The following is a 16,348-nucleotide window of genomic DNA, read 5'->3' on the forward strand; positions in this document are numbered from 1 at the left end:
GTGACTACCACAGCACCGAAAATGTGGCAAGGCCTGAAATTGATTGTTTTCTGCAGTAGCCAACCAAAATTTTCTTGCTCTTATCTTTAATGGCCAAATGGTACGGGTTACAAGGGCAGCAAATTTGTTCAAAGCTGCAGTCTTTACTATGCACATTTGATAGTGGCTGTTTACATAACTGTGTGAGAAGTCGTTGCTAGACACAGCAGGCATCTGCGAGGAGCAGAGTGTACGTGGAGGAGGAGGACGACGACAGTCAGGTGTGGCACAAATTGTGGGCTAGGAAGATGGCAATGCACGACCGTAGTGATACTGAATTGATAACACTTGTAGAGCACAAGTAGTGGTGCTCCTTAATCAAGCAGGAATATGCACAAGCACAACAGGAAGCAAATTATATGGTTGCCAAGAACGCCAGCTCCGCTGAGGCCTGGCCCAGAGGCCTTGCTAGTAGAGTACAAAATCTTTTGATATTTTTAGTGGGCGTTCGGGCAAGTCGACATTATGTTCGATCATCTTTGCTTGTTGTCAGACTTGGCAAAGTTCCAAAAACCCCATGATGCCTTCCGTCTGCAATGAACCTACCACAAATGCTGCTAAGCTTTTTAGCATGGGTGTTTTCCTAAACGATCAGCAGTGCTTTGATATGTGATACAAACAGTTTAGAAGCTATTCTGGTATGTATGAGAAGCTTTGGTCTATACAACATTGTAAACATAGTTTGTGGTTAAAATAAAAACAGCCGTGAAATAAGAATCACAATAGAAGCACGACAGTACTTCTGTCATCCTTCTTTACTATCATTGTACTACACCTTCATTCACAGTCTGTGTGCATATTTCACCACTTACTCCTTGCCATCTTACAGATGGAAGAAATGGAGATTGAACGAATGAAGGCGGCAAAATTTGTCGCGAGGCCTGCTCCGAGATCCGTGAGAGGTGAGTGAATAGACAAAAACTTCTGAGACGTGCACAACTTTTAGCAGCTGCACATCGTAGACAGTGAACAGCTGCCAGCACCACTTTAACATTTTCGAGTAGAGAAAGCGCAGTAAAAAGGAAAAGGTGAGCGCCTTGCAGAAGGTGTTAATGGTAGGGAGCAGGGGGTGGGGCAGGTTCAGCATTCAAGGTGCAGACAAAGTAAACAGGGTAGGTGCTGAGTGTAGAAAAGACAACTGTTCACTTTAATATGAATGGCAGCTTATTTTGAAAAATATTCATTACTATCCTTGACTTGTTCAAGAGTTTAATAATTTTGCAGTATCCACTTTGTTTCTAATGGAAATAGTTGTACATACATACAAAGTTTCAGAACCAATGAGCCACTATAGCAGAACTTGAGGCACCCATTCCTGATTACTTTGAATTTATGCAAGGTGACACTGGGCTGGCTCAGATTAAAGTGAGGCAAATATGTTTGGTTAGAATAAAAAAAAAATTGCAAAAACACTTCAAGGCACTGTACACTGGCTGTACACTGACTTTGCAGTTGCAACTAATTGTTTTTGACACCCTAGGTGTGGCTATAGCTTTGTCTTCTAGTGGTCATATCAACATTCAGTTAAAGCTGATCATGTGGACATGATTCAGTGCTCATTATGTAAGGCTGTGTAGCATCTGTGACGTCTTGCATCTCGTAGTCTGCCATTCTTGCACGTGGCACACCTTGAGAACTTCACTCGGACGTCATTGATGGCTTGCAATGAAATGCTGTGAATAGTGTCCGTAACCAATAAAACACATGCATCTGAGTGCTAACACTTTTCTGTCATTATTCATTGTTGTATATTATGTAATGCTATCTCTGATGAGTTGGGACTGAATATTGAGGCTCTGAAAAGTGTTTGGAACCAAAAATAGGCTTTTAAAATTGCATAAATTGTATTTGAGGCATTGCATAATAAAAATAAAGCCCCTAGACATTTTGCTCAACACAATTTTTTTCTGCTTAATTGGAATGAGCTGTCACTTCTGCAAGGAAACTGACTAGGTGTTGACCTTCTATCGTGCAAAGAGATTGACTGTTTATCAGATCAGTTCTCAAAAGCAATTTCATTTGTGTGGCCATGTGCAATAGTAGTCACTTGGAAAACTTCTGTCGCTCCATTAGTTTGATATAACACAGTGGGCTGAACGCAAGGAGGAAGTTCATATTAACTCTTTCCCTACAGTTTTTTGGCCAAAAACTATACAAAAATACCGATTGTTTTGTTTGCCTAAATAATTGTATGCACTTTGAAACAACCAAAAAATATCCTTAAGAGCACTTTATTTGTAAGATACATACAAAATATTTCTTTGAAAGCATGAAAAGAGGATTGGCTTCACTGCATTGCACAGCAGAGTCTCAAACTTTCTGTAGTCCTCGTTGCAAAAGATGTCTCTGGAAATTCAAAAACAATACTGTGACAAGTGGGGCTCGTGCTTGTGGCAAAGGATGTCAGATCCCTAAATTGTAGACTTGGTGTGGTACATTTCAAAGCACAGAATACTGAAACTCCAATGTATGAAAGCCTCTAACCCTACAGCTAGAATAGAACTGGCAGAACTTTCGAAGTTAATCAACAAGCGTAAGACAGCTGACATAAGGAAGTATAATATGGATAGAATTCGTTGCACCAGGTACGTGTAGCGGTTGGTTTCATGGTGAATGAAATCTGTTCGTTCATTCGTTAGAAACAATTCAAAATACGGCGCACAGTTTTCATCCTCTGTCACAGGTACGGTTATGCCAGGCACGGCCGTGAAAACAAACCTTGTCCACTGCCGACACTTAGAGATCCTGTCTTTGTCAGAATCCGACGACTCAGAGAAGATGTGCTGCTCAGTATCATCGCTGCCACTCTTGGAGGAAAATCTAGCTATTTCTTTACTGTCCCGAGTCCAGCAAATCTTCTGCAAACAAACATTTTTTTTTTTCCTTTTTTCCGGAGCGAAGCCATTGCCAACACATGTATGCACAGAGCAGGATGCCATGTTTAAATTCCAATTACCAGCATCGAAACGTTACTCATCCAAAATACAAGCTTTGAATGCATATTTTTTTTCTTTCATTTTTTTACTGCGCCATCTGCTGAAGCCAAAAAGAACTAAACAAAATTCACCAGGGTATCTTGACAGCGGCAGTGCACAAGTGGTTGTCAGAGTGTGGACGAGCCCAGCTCGTCTTCGGTAGGAGCGGTACAAACTGTGTGGACAAGCTCAGCTCAGGGAAAGCTCAGGTAGGGAAAGGGTTAACTGAATGTAATTGCACTTTATTCATATCCTTGGAAAAGTTGGAAGAATGGTGCTTCTGGAATTTACAGGAATTGAAGCTGAATCTACCTGCAGCTGAAGACAAATTAAGATATTAAAAATGTCTATCCAGGAGCTGTAATTGAACTGTTTGTATGTTGGTCTTGCGGGAATGCTTAAATGACAACTGTGAGCTGTTCTATCAGTGCACTTGCTTAGAGTAACATATTCGGGGTTTTTACACCTCCGTGGTGTCCTTGAATGCACTTGAAATTAGGAGGGGAGGTGGGGGGGGAGATTTAAGGGCCCTTAATACACCTTGAAAATGAATACGCTCCTTGAATTCCTTGAAAACGGCTTGGAGGCGACTTGTGAACATTCAAAGTAACAAACTCCGCATCAACACTATGCCGTGGACACTTGTCTACTGGGAAACAATCCCATACAGTGTAGGTCCTTGTTTGAGAGTTTTGCTAAGCGATTGCAGTCTGGAATGACCACAGCCTCAGATTACAGGCTGTTTAAATCTCCATTTCCATCGTAATACTACACAAAACCAGATCAGTCGACCAAACGATACCACCATTATTGTTGTTTTACTAGTTGGTTTACATTGCAGGCATCATGGCCCCATTTTTAGACATGGGCTGTAGAAATGCCTGGAGGAAAGCAAGTTTCAGCCATTTGGCTTTAATATGACTTTTAATATGTGCCGCAAGGGGATTCCTATTGTTAGATTGGGAAAGTCTACTTTGAAAAGCCACCTGAAAAGCTTGAAGCCTGTGTGCTATTCAGTGGCTGTTTATATATGAATAATTAGTTAAGATTTGAATACCTTTTAATTTATGTTATGACTGAAGCTCGTATCAATCTCCTCGTATTTTGACCTGGAAATCTTTAAATTGTCCTTGATATTTGTGTCTGATGCTTTTTACAAGCCCTGCATGTTGCATGTGAAATGCAGCAGCTTGTGAGAAAGCAGGCAATGCCTGTGATATGCCACTTTTTAATACTATCTCATGTGCACTCGCTTAACTCTTGCCCATCGTGAGAAACTGGGACATGACTCATAAATAGGGCTAATTAATAGTGCTCTCAGCAGCTGTGAAGCAACTGGCCATGGCGGCGGTCAGACCTGCGACGCAGCAGAGGGTGCTAAGAATCCCTGGCTCCGGACAGGCCGCCATTGGAATATGAACCTGGCAACATTTAACGCTAGAACGTTATCTAGTGAGGCGAGTCTAGCAGTGCTATTGGAGGAATTAGAGGGAAGTAAATGGGATACAATAGGGCTCAGTGAAGTTAGGAGGCCGAAAGAAGCATATACAGTGCTAAAAAGTGGGCGCGTCCTGTGTTACCGGGGCTTAGCGGAGAGGCGAGAACTAGGAGTCAGATTCTTGATTAACAAGAATGTAGCTGGTAACATACAGGAATTCTATAGCATTAACGAGAGGGTGGCAGGTCTTGTTGTGAAACTTAATAAGAGGTACAAAATGAAGGTTGTACAGGTCTACGCCCCTACATCCAGTCATGATGACCAGGAAGTCGAAAGCTTCTATGAAGACGTAGAATCGGCGATGGGTAGAGTGAAAACAAAATACACTATACTGATGGGCGACTTCAATGCCAAGGTAGGCAAGAAGCAGGCTGGAGACAAGGCAGTGGGGGAATATGGCATAGGCACAAGGAATCTTTGCAGAACAGAATAAGATGCGGATAATGAATACCTTCTTCTGCAAGCGGGATAGACGAAAGTGGACGTGGAGGAGCCCGAACGGCGAGACTAGAAATGAAATAGACTTTATACTCTGTGCTAACCCTGGCATCACACAAGATGTGGACGTGCTCGGCAAGGTGCGCTGCAGTGACCATAGGATGGTAAGAACTCAAATTAGCCTAGACCTGAGGAGGGAACGGAAGAAACTAGTACATAAGAAGCCGATCAATGAGTGCAACCGAGGGAAAATAGAGGAATTCCAGATCAAGCTACAGAACAGGTATTCGGCTTTAACTCAGGAAGAGGACCTTAGTGTTGAAGCAATGAACGACAATCTTGTGGGCATCATTAAGGAGTGTGCAATAGAAGTCGGTGGTAACTCCGTTAGACAGGATACCAGTAAGCTATCGCAGGAGACGAAAGATCTGATCAAGAAACGCCAATGTATGAAAGCCTCTAACCCTACAGCTAGAATAGAACTGGCAGAACTTTCGAAGTTAATCAACAAGCGTAAGACAGCTGACATAAGGAAGTATAATATGGATAGAATTGAACATGCTCTCAGGAACGGAGGAAGCCTAAAAGCGGTGAAGAAGAAACTAGGAATTGGCAAGAATCGGCAATATCATTACTAATATTGATGAGATAGTTCAAGTGGCTGAAGAGTTCTATAGAGATTTATACAGTACCAGTGGCACGCACGACGATAATGGAAGAGAGAATAGTCTAGAGGAATTCGAAATCCCACAGGTAACGCCGGAAGAAGTAAAGAAAGCCTTGGGAGCTATGCAAAGGGGGAAGGCAGCTGGGGAGGATCAGGTAACCGCAGATTTGTTAAAGGATGGTGGGCAGATTGTTCTAGAAAAACTGGCCACCCTGTATACGCAATGCCTCATGACCTCGAGCGTACCGGAATCTTGGAAGAACGCTAACATAATCCTAATCCATAAGAAAGGGGACGCCAAAGACTTGAAAAATTATAGACCGATCAGCTTACTGTCAGTTGCCTACAAACTATTTACTAAGGTAATTGCAAATTGAATCAGGAACACCTTAGACTTCTGTCAAGGAAAGGACCAGGCAGGATTCCGTAAGGCTACTCAACTATAGACCGTATTCACACTATCAATCAGGTGACAGAGAAATGTGCGGAATATAACCAACCCTTATATATATCTTTCATTGATTACAAGAAAGCGTTTGATTCAGTCGAAACCTCAGCAGTCATGGAGGCATTACGGAATCAGGGTGTAGACGAGCCCTATGTAAAAATACTGAAAAATATCCATAGTGGCTCCACAGCCACCGTAGTCCTCCATAAAGAAAGCAACAAAATCCCAATAAAGAAAGGCGTCCGGCAGGGAGATATGATCTCTCTAATGCTATTCACAGCGTGTTTACAGGAAGTATTCAGAGACCTGGATTGGGAAGAACTATGGATAAAAGTTAATGGAGAATACCTTAGTAACTTGCGATTCACTGATGATATTGCCTTGCTTAGTAACTCAGGGGACCAATTGCAATGCATGCTCACTGACCTGGAGAGGCAAAGCAGAAGAGTGGGTCTCAAAATTCATCTGCAGAAAACTAAAGTAATGTTTAACAGTCTTGGAAGAGAACAGCAATTTACAATAGGTAGCGAGGCACTGGATGTGGTAAGGGAATACATCTACTTAGGGCCGGTAGTGACGGCGGATCCGGATCATGAGACTGAAATAATCAGAAAAATAAGAATAGGCTGGGGTGTGTTTGGCAGGCATTCTCAGATCATGAACAGCAGGTTGCCATTATCCCTCAAGAGAAAAGTGTATAATAGCTGTGTCTTACCAGTACTCACCTACGGTGCAGAAACCTGGAGGCTTATGAAAAGGGTTCTACTTAAATTGAGGACAACGCAACGATCTATGGAAAGAAGAATGATGGGTGTAACGTTAAGGGATAAGAAAATAGCAGATTGGGTGAGGGAACAAACGTGAGGTAATGACATCTTAGTTGAAATCAAGAAAAAGAAATGGGCATGGGCAGGACATGTAATGAGGAGGGAAGATAACCGATGGTCATTAAGGGTTACGGACTGGATTCCAAGGGAAGGGAAGCTTCGCAGGGGGCGGCAGAAAGTTAGGTGGGCGGATGAGATTAAGAAGTTTGCAGGGACGACATGGCCACAATTAGTACATGACCGGGGTTGTTGGAGAAGTATGGGAGAGGCCTTTGCCCTGCAGTGGGCTTAACCAGGCTGATGATGATGATGATGATGAATTGTGCTCTGTCTATCAAGCTGATTCGTCCGTTTTTTACATCATGTAGTATCAGTGGTTTGGATATCAGCAGATTGTTCATCCGTTCTAACGGTGATGATGGGTTGGAGGGCCTGCTTTTAAAAATATGGCACTCGCTGGCTGTCAGATGTCTATGTAGAGTAGTGGAGCTTACCATTAGATAAAAATTCAGAGGGCATTCTATGAACAAGGAACATGCGACTAAAGACATGCACGTGTTAGTAGAAATAAACTTGCATGTATGTCCACATATGTTTTAGAACTTTTTCACCGTGCATGTTTTGGTACTCTTCCGTGCACATTACAACCAGTTCCAAAATAAGCTGATTACATGCAAAGCCTTTGTTTCATATGCCTCTGCCTTTGTTTAGTGAGCTTGTACATAGCTGTTCACTTCTGTTTCAATAGGAAAAGATTATTGCAATTTGCGGAGAGCTGCTGTTTTTTATTTTTCTATAGGTTGAAATTGTTATTTGGTGATCAAGCTGAACACTCACAAAGAAGTGACTACCAATTGTTATTTTTTCTCCCCCACCCCCATCAAGCTCGTTCCAACAGCGTGGATCCAGCTGGTGATAAGGAGAGACCAGGCCCTTCAGGTCACATCAGTAGACCACGGCGCCGTTGAAGTGAGAACACATTTACCAGGAGCTGCTTTTGAAAGCTGTCCATTGATCATTGCAGCACCTGCTTCAAGTAGCACTGGTCACAAGCATCACCCAAATCGGCGAGATTGTTTCATGTTTGACCTGGAAAAGCTATGTGTTCCTATGTGCATTAAAAAAAAAGCTTTTTCTGCATATTTTTCTTGTACACCATTTTCTCCCCCCCCCCCCCCCATAGTGCTTATACAGTGAAGAAATTATTAATGCAAAATAACTTTTTGAAAATAATTGTACACTTCGTTTTTTGTTCTTAGAGATTCTGGAAAACTGTCTTCTAGTCATGAATTTTTGTTTTTATTTTGCATCAGACTGGACAGCATGGAATTTAGGATACATTTGGCATGCATAATGCAGCCCATTAGTGCTGGTGCTGTTGCAATCACCATTCATTGCAACACAGAAAAGCACGAAACTGCTTTGTCCTGTTTCTTCCGAGGTCTGCATTGAGAGTATGACTAGGTGTCTGGAGCATGAAATGTGTGAGTGAGTGAGTGAGTGAGTGAGTGAAAAACTTTATGAGCTCTAGATTCGCTGGTCTTCTGCGGTCTTCAGATGGAATCGTCCATCTTTTAGCACAACGGTCGGTTGCCCTTAGTCCAGGGCTCCGCTGGATGCTGCTGCCAGTTGTGCTCCGCGAATCAGACTTTCTTGGTCGACCTGGCGATCGCTGGAGAGCACTCCCTCCCATTGCTCCGCACTCGGGTTTGGTATAATGGGTACCACGTCTATCTTCTGGCATGCCCACGTTATGTGGTACAGTGTGGGTGTTTCGTGGCACCAGGGGCATTTGTCATTGTATAGTGTGGGATAAATTTTGCTGAGTACGTGTAGGTTCGGGTACGAGCCCGTTTGTAGCTGCCTCCACGCGACAGAGTCCTCTCTGCTAAGGGAGTTGTGCGGTGGTGGATACCGCTTTCTGCAGCCCTTGCAGTAATTTATTATTGCCGAATAGTCTTGGGGTACAGGTTCGGTCTCCTCGAGGTCGCCTACGTTGGATGCTCAGTAATAGGTGTACCCTCGAGCTATCCTGTCCGCCTCTTGGTTCCCTGCCACTCCCGTGTGTCCCGGCGTCCATACTATCGTATGCCTAATTGGTTCTTCTTTTGTTTGTCGTTCTGTTATGTGGTCTCCGGAGCGGAGTATGCGGAGTGCTCCGTGCCCTATTCTGCCGCGTAGGTAGTTGCGGCACGCTGTTTGCGAGTCTGTAAGGATTGTTAGAGACCGTTTAGACCGATAGCCCTCCGCTGCCGCTAGAGCGACGGCCGCTTCTTCACCCTCGACTATCGTACAGCCTTGTAGTGATGCGCTGGTGATCTCGCGTAGGTTCGAATCGATCACCGTTGCTACCGCGTTGCTGTTGCCCTGACCCGCTGCTCTGGCGTATGTGGCTGCGTCCACATATACCGTCGTTTCTTGGGGTGCTAGGGTCTTTTGTAGGTATTCAGCCCTCGCTTCTCTGCGTGCTTTGTGTAGGTTGGGATCCATGTTCCGGGGTATGGGTGCTACTTTTAGTGTGTTGCGATACTCATCCGGAATTGTTTCGGTCCTCTGTATCTCTTGAAGTTGATCGGCGCAGCCTAGTTTCTTCAGGAGCTCCCTGCCAGATGGGGTCTGCTGTAGTCTGCGTTGTTGGGAGACTAGTTGCGCCTCTTTCAATTCGTCGAAGGTGTTGTGTAGTCCTAAGGCTAGGAGCTTTTCGGTTGAGGTGTTGTGGGGAAGGTGGAGTGCGGTTTTGTAGGCTTTGCGTAGAATCGCGTCTGCCTGTTGTACCTACTTACCTGCAGTGGGTGACAGCTTAGGGATGCCGTGGCAAATGCACTTCTGTTGAACTTGTTGAGAACTTAGATAGATTGCACCACCAGAAAGACATTCTTGCGACTTTATTTGCTATGCTTTGTCTGCCACTAGTGGCATAAATTATGAAACACTTCTACTTTTATAAATGTGGCAGTCAATAAGACTGTATGCACATGCAAAATCATTGTGAACTGTTATATAATATTGCAATATATATTGCTACACGCGTGTGGTATTTGATTGTTTCAACGAGGCGCGTGGGCGCCATCACTCGAGAAAGGAGGAGAAAGAACGAACCCATTTGCTCTCTGATCAAAACCACTTTCCTTCTGTATCTTAACGTTATGCCTAGCAATCTTCATTCCATCGCTCTTTGCGCGGTCCTTAACTTGTTCTCAAGCTTCTTTGTCAATCTCCAAGTCTCTGCCCCATATGTCAGCACTGGTAAAATGCACTGATTATACACCTTCCTTTTCAATGATAATGGTAAGCTTCCATGCGGTCGGGAGCTGACAATGTCTGCCATGTGCAATCCAACCCATTTTTATTCTATGAATTTCCTTCTCATGATCAGGGTCCCCTGTGATTAATTACCTAGGTAAACGTACTCCTTCACAGACTCTAGAGGTTGTAACGGTGATCCTGAACTCTTGTTCCCTTGCCCAGCTATTCATGATTATCTTTGTCTTCTGTATAATAATTTTCAACCCCACTCTTACACTCTCTCTGTTAAGGTCCTCAATCATTTGTTGAACTCGTCTGCATTGTTGCTGATTAGAACAATGTAATCCGCAAACCGAAGGCTGCCGAGATATTTGCCGTCGATTCTTACTCCTAAGCCTTTCCAGTTTAATCGATTGAATACTTCTTCCCAGCGCGCAGTGAATAGCATTGGAGAGATTGTGTCTCCCTGTCTGACCCCTTTCTTTATAGGTATCTTCCTGCTTTTCTTGTGTAGAATTAAGGTGGCTGTGGAATCTCTGTAGATATTTTCCACGGTATTTACGTAAGCGATCTGTACTCCTTGATTACGCAATGCCTCTATGACTGCTGGTATCTCTATTGAATCAAATGCTTTTTCGTAATCTATGAAAGCCATATAGAGAGGCTTATTGTACTCTGCGGAATTCTCAATTGCCTGATTAATGACATGGATGTGATCCATTGTAGAGTATCCCTTCCTGAAGCCAGCCTGTTCCCTTGGTTGACTAAAGTCCAGTGTTGCCCTTATTCTATTGGAGATTATTTTGGTGAATATTTTAGATAATACTGGGAGTAAGCTAATGGGCCTATAATTTTTCAATTCGTTGTCTCCCTTTCTGTGGATTAGTATAATGTTTGCATTTTTCCAGTTTTCTGGGACCCTTGCGGTTGATAGAGACTTCGTATCAAGAGCCGCCAGTTTTCCAAGCATTATGTCTCCTCCATCTTTGATTAAGGCGACTGTTGTTCCATCTTCTCCTGCCACTCTTCCTCGTTTCATGTCTTGCAAGGCCCTTCTGACCTCATCGCTAGTTATAGGAGGAGTTTCTGTATCCTGTTCATTACTGTTTCTAATTGAGGTATCCTGAATCGTCTGGGTACTGCACAGGTCAGTATAGAATTCTTCTGCTGCTTTTACTATATCTTCGAGATTGCTGATATTACCCTGCTTATCTTTCATTGCAAGCATCTTGGTTTGTTCTATGCCAAAGTTCTTTCTCACTGATTTCAGGCTGCGTCCATTTTTTAGAGATTCTTCAGTCTTTCTCACGTTTTAGTTTCGAATATTACTTATTTTTGCCTTTTTGATCAGTTTTGACAATTTCGCAAATTCTATCTTATCTTTTTAGTTGGCCACTCTCATTCTTTGTTGTTTCTTTGTTAGGTCCTTTGTTTCTTGGGAGAGCTTGCCTACTGTTTGCCTTGGAGCCTTGCCTCCCACTGTCTCTGAAGCCAGCCTAGTTACGGTTTCATTCATTGTTTCTATGTCATCTTCATCTCTGGTCTAAGGCTGCATATTTGTTTGCAAGTACCAGCCTGAATTTGTCTGCTTTTACCCTTACTGCTTCTAGGTTGACCTGTTTCTTCTTGACCAATTTTACTCTTTCTCTCTTCAAATTGAGGTGAATCCTAGCCCTCACTAACCTATGATCACTGCACTTTACCCTACCTATAACTTCTACATCCTGCACCATGCTGGGATCAGCTGAAAGTATGAAATCAATTTCATTTCTTGTTTCACCATTAGGGCGCTTCCAGGTCCACTTTCTGTTGCTAAACTTCCTGAAAAAGGTGTTCATTATTTGAAGCTTGTTCCTTTCTGTGAATTCTACCAGTATCTCTCCTCTAGCGTTCCTATAGTCAATGCCGTAGTTGTCAACTGCTTGTTCACCAGCCTGCTTTTCCCCACATTTGCATTGAAGTCGCCCATTACTACAGTATACTGAGTTTTCACTTTTCTCATCGCTAATTCTTCATCTTCATAAAACTGATCTACTTCATCATCATCGTGACTGCATCTTGGAGCGTAGGCTTGTACTACCTTTAATCTATACCTCTTATTATTAAGTTTGATTACGACTACAGCTACCCTCTCATTAATGCTGTAGAATTCGTCAATGTTGCCTGCTATGTCCTTATGGATTAGGAATTCTACAATGTATTGCTTCTTATCTGGGAGACCTCTAAGAGGACATGTCCGTTATTCAGCAATGTATAAGCCTCACTAGTTCTAATCTCACTAAGGCCGATGATATCCCAAACAATGTCGGATAGTTGCTCGGAGAGACCTGCTAAACTAGCCTCACTCGACAGTGTTCGGCAATTAAAGGTTGACAGGGTCAGTTTCCATTGGCGGCCTGTCCGGACCCAGAAATTCTTGGCACCCTCTGCTGCATTACATGTCTGACCGCTGCCTTGGTCAGGTACTCCGCAGCTGCTGGGGACTGAGGGCCGTGGGTGAATTGTAGGTATCATTTGGGAGGTGGTGGCCGAATACTGCACCAGCGAAGCCAATTCTTGTTCTGGGGAGGGATACCCGCAGTGGTTTCATTTCTAAAAATTATAGTAACCAGTCAAGTGTAACCCAAATAAAAATCGATCTTTCGTTGCAACCACTAACTACTCGCCGTGATATTTCCCTTCTATTATTATTTCATAGATTTGTTCACACCGTTGGCCTAACATTATCAAACCTGAAGAAAGCATCCTCAACGTCACAACGACTGAACAATCAGTTCAGCTACACCCGAATTTATGGCAACACGCACGCTTTTAATTTTTCAGCTTTGCCCCGTGCGGTCCGCTTATGGAACGCACTGCCAGATACCATTGCATGCCAAACTAAACACACTGCATTTCGCAATCTACTAACCAATCAATATGCCGTTTCAACCGTCTAAACACGTCATGTCTTTTGTAATTTTCTTACATTTTTTCTGCAATGTTAAAGAATTTCAGTGCTCCCATTTTTTATTTTTTTTTTTACAATACTTACTACTGTATAACATGCAAAAACGTTTACGATGGTATTATGCTATTATGTTATTGTTTACCATTTATTGTTATTGCTCTACATATTGTATTTGCTAACGTATTAATTTTTCATGTTCTGTTGCTGATGTTTACTTCTTTCCCGACTCCATACTAATATGTTACCGTATTTCCCCCCTTACACTATGCCTTCTCGAAGGCCTGTAAGGTACATGTAAATAAATAAATAAATAAATAAGCACGAAGTCGTGGGGTCGAATCCCGGTCACAGCGGCCGCATTTCAGTGGGGGCGAAATGCAAAAACACTGGTGTGCTTAGATTTAGGTGCACATTAAAGAACCCCAGGTGGTCCACATTATTCCTTTGTCCCCCACCGCGGCGTGCCTCATAATCAGATCGTGGTTTTGGCACGTAAAACCCCTAATTCAAAAATAATTATGTAAAGAATCATATTCAAATATATATAACTCCACTTTGTTTTGATATGTCTAAAGCGTTTGTGTTTCGTGATATTCAGAGCGTTTACATGAACCCGACAGAAGCGGGTCGAGTCAACTTGTCGGGCTGTAACTGGCCTGTCGAGTTCATGTAAACGCTCGCCGATGGGTTGAACGAGCATCGAAGCGGACTGAGTCAGTCTGACTGCATTTGGTTAGTTGACCCAGCCCAACCCGTTTGCAGTGTCCATGCAAACGGAGACCAGTCGGGCCAGCCAGCGCCGCGGCTTGCGCGGAACTACTCAACCATTGCGATTTATACGCCGGCAGCGGGAATGACAGGGCAAAGACAAGCACTGTGCAGTGCAACCTCATTGTAACAATGAGGTACATGAACTATAACTGTTGACTGCGGGAACAGAAAGCCCAGCTCGAACGTGTTTGTCTCGGCTCGATGCTGCGTGCCGTCGTTGTCCCTACTCGTCAGAAGCAAGTTCATATAAATTCGCTTACGTTGGGCTCGGTCAGCACGATTTCTGACTCGACCTGCTCGCGTTGGGTTCATGTAAACCTAGCCATTCATAATCAAGTTTGGTGCGAAGTACGTTAATTTCTCATTGAGAGGTGGGGGCGTCGATGCTCAAACGAATCGCCCCCTCCCCATCGTTCCCCAACGTGACTTAGCTGATTGTTAATAGCACACCAGTTTGTAGAAGCCGGGCGGAGCTGATAACGTACAGCTCCGGTCCTGCTTTCGACTGGCAAAAACAAGATTCGATTTTTCCCCTTTCTCCCGCAATGAATTAACTGCGTCAGATAAGGGGATTCGCCATGCAGAACAATTTCTCCGTTCATATGGTAGTAAACCTTCTTTATAACGAAATCGAGACATGAATGCGAGTTCATTACAAGTGGTATTTGCTTAAAAACAAATGTAGTTACAGAGCCAACATAACACGGGAAATGCATTCCAACAGTCCGGATGTTCATAAAGCATGGTACATTAAGTTACGCTTGATATGGACATCATAACAGCGAGATTCTGATGACGGCCATCAGCAGCTTCAAGGTCAGCCGCCACGTGGTAGAATGATCGTAGCGCTCTTTGCCTATCCAAATTGACATGAAAAAAAGCAAAGGGTCATCGTGGGTGCCGCACCAATCTGTCACGTGCGGAGTCTGGTGCCACTCCCACTTCAATAATCTGGTATAATACTCATGGATTGCAGTGGAGACATCGTAGAACTTTGAATGAAGTGATGTTTCGAACAAAGCGATTTCGTGAAAAGATTTTGCTCAACTCCTTTTAGCGTTCATATAGGTGTGTGAGGTGTGTAACTCGATCGAGGGGCAGATGTGCTACAGCTGAAACTCGAATCTCCTAAAGCATCTCCTCGACGAGACGAACACTATGTTCAACCAACGCAACACACTGGCGTGCATCCTACACGCTGCCAAACGCGAATCTTCCGGCGAGGAAATTTTATCCAGACTCGTGAAGAAGTATCCATCCGTTGCATCAGGCCCTACACAACCTTCACCTGACTACAAAGGCTCCGGGAACCCTGAGCTGGACGCAGAATTCGGGATTGAGAACAGGCAGGCGCTCCACGACCTCAATGGCAGATCGGCTCCGGGTCCAGACAAGATCACAAACAAAGCCCTACGGAAACTTGATAAGTCTATTGAATACCTGACGGACATCATTAACCAAGCGTGGAGCAGTCGTAAACTACCAGAAATGTGGCAATCGTCCAACACCATCCTAATTCCTGAACCAGGTAAGCCGCTCAGCCTCAACAACCTCGGATGCGCCCAGTTGTGGGGAAGGTTGCTGAGCATGCAATCCTAAAAAGACTTTCTCGCTACCACAACCACGACGTTTACCCACACAACATGATCGGCTTCAGGGCCAGACTCTCGACGCAGGACGCTATGAAGCTCGTCAAGCATCACATTATTGACCGTAATATGCGGGACACGAGAGCCATACTATGTCTAGACCTGGAAAAGGCCTTTGACAACATTCTTCACTCGTTCATTTTAGACAAGATCTCGAGCCTTAACCTGGGGAAGCACCTTAATTCCTACACGCGATCGTTCCTGTCAGACAGAGAAGCCACCCTTAATGTCGGGGACCTGACTTCAGACATGATCAAGCTGGGGTCTAGGGGACGCCACAAGGGGCAGTCGCATCCCCTGCCCTCTTTTACCTCGCCATGATTGGTCTATCCAGCAGACTCTGATATTGACGGCATCAGTCGCACAATATACGCAGATTACGTCACCATATGGTGTACGGGAGGTATAGCGAAGGACAGGTAGAGACGGCCCTGCAAGAGGCGATTGATGCTACCAAGAGGCACCTTGAGCCCACGGGCCTTCGGTGCTCACCGCAGAAGTCGGAACTGCAACTATATCGTCCCAAGCGCATAGGCCTCAAACTAAAGGGATGGTAGCCACTCGCTGAATGCGACATCAAACTTCGCACAAACGGGGCAGGCTATATACCGAGGGTGCATGCCATCCGGACTCTCGGCATGAGGATCGAGTCGAGTGGCTCTAACAACCAGACAGTGCTGCAACTCACTGAGAAGACGGACAATGTGATCAGACTAATAAGAAGAGTGGCCAACCAGCAGCAGGGCCTCGGAGAAGATAATCTTGTGAGTTTGGTACCTGTGTTCGTATTGTGCCATTTCACTTACATCGTGGCCGTGCACAACTGGCAAAGATTGGAGC

General features: G+C 44.1%; 1 protein-coding gene across 1 annotated transcript in view; it reads left to right on the plus strand.

The window, feature by feature from the left end:
- Window positions 1–8,034, plus strand: part of LOC126543309 (uncharacterized) — a 73,844-nt gene extending 65,810 nt beyond the window's left edge. The window contains exons 11-12 of the mRNA XM_055061906.1: window positions 869–941; window positions 7,778–8,034. Of these exons, the coding sequence (XP_054917881.1) occupies window positions 869–941; window positions 7,778–7,860 (156 nt within the window). The 3' untranslated portion in view covers window positions 7,861–8,034. The remainder of the gene's footprint in view (window positions 1–868; window positions 942–7,777) is intronic.
- The last annotated feature ends 8,314 nt before the right edge of the window (window positions 8,035–16,348 follow it).

This window comes from Dermacentor andersoni, chromosome 1, assembly GCF_023375885.2.
Source record: "Dermacentor andersoni chromosome 1, qqDerAnde1_hic_scaffold, whole genome shotgun sequence".
Classification (NCBI taxonomy): domain Eukaryota; kingdom Metazoa; phylum Arthropoda; class Arachnida; order Ixodida; family Ixodidae; genus Dermacentor; species Dermacentor andersoni.